Consider the following 4116-nt stretch of genomic DNA (forward strand, 5'->3'; position numbering starts at 1 on the left):
TCTATCTATCTATCTATCTATCTATCTATCTATCTATCTATCTATCTGTTTCTCTCTCTCCCCCTCTGCTGTTGATAGAGGTTAGTGGGGTGAGTTAGTAAAGGGAGCATTAGTGATGCTGAGTTGGTGTTGGGATTAGATATCTCTGCCATGGAGGAAGGTAAGTTTAAGGAAAACATCCACGAAAAACTAACTGGTAAAGGACATCTTACTGGATTAGTGAGACAACAAGCATAAACAAGGGTTCAATTATGGGGAGAAGCAGGTTCAGTCTTTCATATAAAACCTCTCAACCTCTTAGTGAATGGATGGTCACCGATATCACTCCAAGAGAAAGTCCTGCATCTGAGAGGGCCATTGCAGCAGGAGGAGTACTATCTAGATCACGGGGTTTAATTTTCACTGTACTCAGAGAAGATATGTAAGGGAGGCATTGTTCTAGCTCGTGGATGAGGAAATAGGCTATGGGAAAGTAAGAACCTGCCAAAAGACTCACTGGTTCTGAGAGGATCATGACTCACATCAGATCTCTGGAGGCACATACATTACTGCTTTTACATAAACGGATTCTTTCTAATCATCAAGATTATAGATAAAATCTGTACACCTAAAGAAGCTAATCTAAGAAGGAGGACCCTGGGTAAGATGATCAATCCTCATCCAGAAAGACAAACGGGATGGACATTGGAAGAAGGAGAAAACAGAGAGCAGGACAGGAGCCTACCATAGAGGGACCTTGAAAGACTCTATCCAGCAGTGTATCAAAGCAGATGCTGAGACTCATAACCAAACTTTGGGTAGAGTATAAGGAATCTTATGAAAGAAGGGAGAGATAGTAAGACCTGGAGAGGACAGGAGCACCACAAGGAGAGCAACAGAACCAAAATATCTGGGCACAGGGGTCTTTTCTGAGACTGATATTCCAACCAAGGACCATGCATGGAGATAACCTAGAACCCCTGCTCAGATGTAGCCCATGACAACTCAGTATCCAAGTAAATTCCCTAGTAAAGGGAACAGGGACTGTCTGTGACATGAACTAAGTGGCTGGCTCTTTGATCACCTCCCCCTGAGGAGGGAGCAGCCTTGCCAGGCCACAGAGGAAGACAGTGCAGCAAGTCCTGATGAGACCTGATAAGCTAGGGTCAGATGGAAGGGAAGGAGGACCTCCCCTATCAGTGGAGGGAGGGTGGGATTGGGAGAAAATGAGGGAGGGGGCTACAGTCGGGATACAAAATGAATAAACTGTAATTAATATAAAAAAAAGATTATAGCTTCAGCTTGCCTCAAACTCACAATTTTCCTGCCTTAACCTTCCCAGAGCTAGGATGACAGTCATGTGTCACTGTGTTTGGCTGTATATGTTGACTTTGCATGCTGAAATTGAACATTCTTTCTTCCTTTGCTTGTGGAAAGCTAATTACTGTGTTCTTTGGAATTAGGCCATGCTAACTGGATCTCCACTCATTTCAAGGGTAAGGATGGCTTCCATTTGTTCAAGTCTTACAGGTAAAGTATTTGGGTTTCCCAGCACTTAATAACTAACTACAATTAAAGCCAAAACTGAGATAGACTGGTAAACTTAATAAAATGCTACTGATAGGATAGTCCCAAAGAAGAAATATTTCATATATGTACTCCAATGGCAAATATTTCTAAATTTTTAGGATTATTTTCTACTGGCCTCCAGGAAAATCCTTTGTAGGGAGACAGGGATGGTGGTGCAGGGCGTGATGATACTTCCCAGCCTGGGGAAAGGTTGGGCGATGTTCTCATTGCTCACAGCTCACTTATGATGCTCCTGTACCAGGGTCTCTAGGGCCACTTTATGTCCATTAGTTTTCTGATACATGACACAGTTCCTTCAGCTTTCCCTGCCTCTGTTTCAACATGGACAAAGTAGCAAAATGATAGTTCCTTGTTTCATTGTGAAATTTATATATGATCAGAGATAGAGGCAAAGGCCTTTCCAGGCACCCTGAACTCACTTGGGCCTGGTTTTGAGACAGGAGCCCTTATGAAACAGATTACATTAAGTTCACCTTGAATGCATTCTTCTAGGAGCTCTTCCTGACATATTTTTTTTTTCCTTTTTGCAAAATGAGGATGAACTTTGATTTCTCCTGTTCTGTACCAAAATTGAACCAGGAGCTTCTCACATTGTTATTAGCTATCCGTGAGTTCCAAAAATGCAAATTCTGTGGGTCCCCAAACAAAGAAAGAGAAGAAGGTAAAGAAGTATGGAGATAGGGGTTCAGATAGTGTCATGGTGTAATAACTTAACAATTAATTTTGAATAAATAAAAAAGTGTAATCTCATCAGTAGAAATTGGATTACAAAGAAATCTCTTGGAGATTTTGTGGTCAAACTCTATGTACGTCTTGACTCCCAGCTACCTGGCTATGACCCTGTCTCTTGCCAGTTTTTGCCCTGTAATCTTGGGTAAGCTGCATGTTCAGAGCTCCACGGCTGCTTCTTCTGCTTAATAGGAAAGGTGGTAGCAAAATACACTTATATTTTGAATTAGCTCCGACTCTAGGCTGGTGCATGATTAATTCCGTGTGACCAGCTGCTTCCCTTAATAGAATTGCCACAATCTAGGCTACTAACGAGTCTATTTCAGTCAAGTCATTGATCAGGAAACCAAGATGTCTCTACGCCAGAGAGCCCTTTGAAATCACCCAGATTGTCCAGTTGCTAAATAGCTTGCCTGCTCTCTTCTGTGGAGAGAACCTCAAGGTGTCTGCCTGCAGTTTCCATCCCCTTCGTGCCACACTGATATTTTCATTGGTGGTCTCCTATGTGCTGTGTCTGCCAAGGGGGCTAAGGACAACATGAACATCCCACACGCAGTTAGAGCCACCAATAGGTGAAGTGTGGCAAGAACTTTTGCACACGGAGGGATTTTCCCCCGCATACTTCATATACTGTGTTCAAAAAACACAATATGGCAATAGGCTTGCCAAAAGATGGGGTGGGATTTCAGTGTCATCAAAGTCATGAAACAAAAGGAAGTTAAAACAGCACATGATCTTACCAACCAGCAGCTTTTCATTTCACAGATGTGGAGACGGGGGTGGTGTTGAAAGGCAAAAGTTGCACAACTAAATCAGGAGACATGGGGCTAGGCAGAGTGTCTCCCAATCACTGAGCAGAGATGCCAGGCAGGACCGGGCTCTGAAGTGAGTGAGTCATGAAGCAAAGCAGTCAGACTGCACTGGGCTCTGAAGCCAGAACTAGCCCTACTCCTACTCCTGTTTTAGGCTATGGAGTCATACTTAAGACCAACAGAATTAAACTACAAGTACATAGCAGTCTCTTATATCAAAACCACTCCCCCATTGTCTTAGTAAAAGTGCAGGTTAGAAGCAATTCTCTCAGAAGCAAAGAGCAGCGATGAGCTCACCTTGTCAGCAACCCTGTAGACCTCTTTCCTGTCGCTGCAGTCACATTTATAAGCATAGACTTTCACGTCACCTTTTTCCTTGGCCAGTCTACAGGTTTCCAGATTGCCTTCTTGATTAATATCCCAGAGAACTAAATTGGCCCCATGGCTGGCGAAATGTATGGCCAGTAACCTTCCCAGTCCACTCCCAGCTCCTGTTATAAGTACAATCTCTCCGGAAACGTTCTTTTTTCCTTTAGGGATTATCTTGAAGACTAAAGATTCTAAAAAGTAGTATAGAAACTTTCCAAAAAAGATGGCTGTGTCTGCCACTGCATTCATGTTGATTGATTGAAGAAAGCAATGTCCTATAAGGGGAGAAGTAGCTGGTAAGTCCATTTCATTGCAACAGCTGCTATACAGCGTAACATCCGTTAGTGCAAGGCTTTTACATTTGAGACATTATTTTCAAATTATATGCCTTAGTAGAAACTGTCAAAACCGCTGAGTTGTAAATTATATAAAATAATTATAAGAACATTTTATGTTAACAAAAGTATCTTAATTTATAGGACACTTTCCCCCCCAGATAATCTGATTGATTGGTAGGCCATAGATGATCAGAAAAACCTTGTAGGTAAGGACATAAAAATCTTTATGCCTTGACTCACTCAGCCTAACATGGTAAGTAAGCTAACACTTTGGACACTTGGTCCAGTCATTTTTTTTT

At 42.2% G+C, this 4116-nt stretch overlaps 1 protein-coding gene across 1 annotated transcript in view; it reads right to left on the minus strand.

Annotated features, from left to right (window-relative positions):
- The window catches only part of LOC129673725 (short-chain dehydrogenase/reductase family 16C member 6), a 33140-nt gene extending 29412 nt beyond the window's left edge, over positions 1 to 3728 (minus strand). Inside the window, exon 1 of the mRNA XM_055603606.1 lies at positions 3408 to 3728. Within this exon, the coding sequence (XP_055459581.1) occupies positions 3408 to 3728 (321 nt within the window). The remainder of the gene's footprint in view (positions 1 to 3407) is intronic.
- Positions 3729 to 4116: the final 388 nt, after the last annotated feature.

This window comes from Psammomys obesus, unplaced genomic scaffold (assembly GCF_907164565.1).
Source record: "Psammomys obesus unplaced genomic scaffold, mPsaObe1.curated_primary_1811, whole genome shotgun sequence".
Taxonomy (NCBI): domain Eukaryota; kingdom Metazoa; phylum Chordata; class Mammalia; order Rodentia; family Muridae; genus Psammomys; species Psammomys obesus.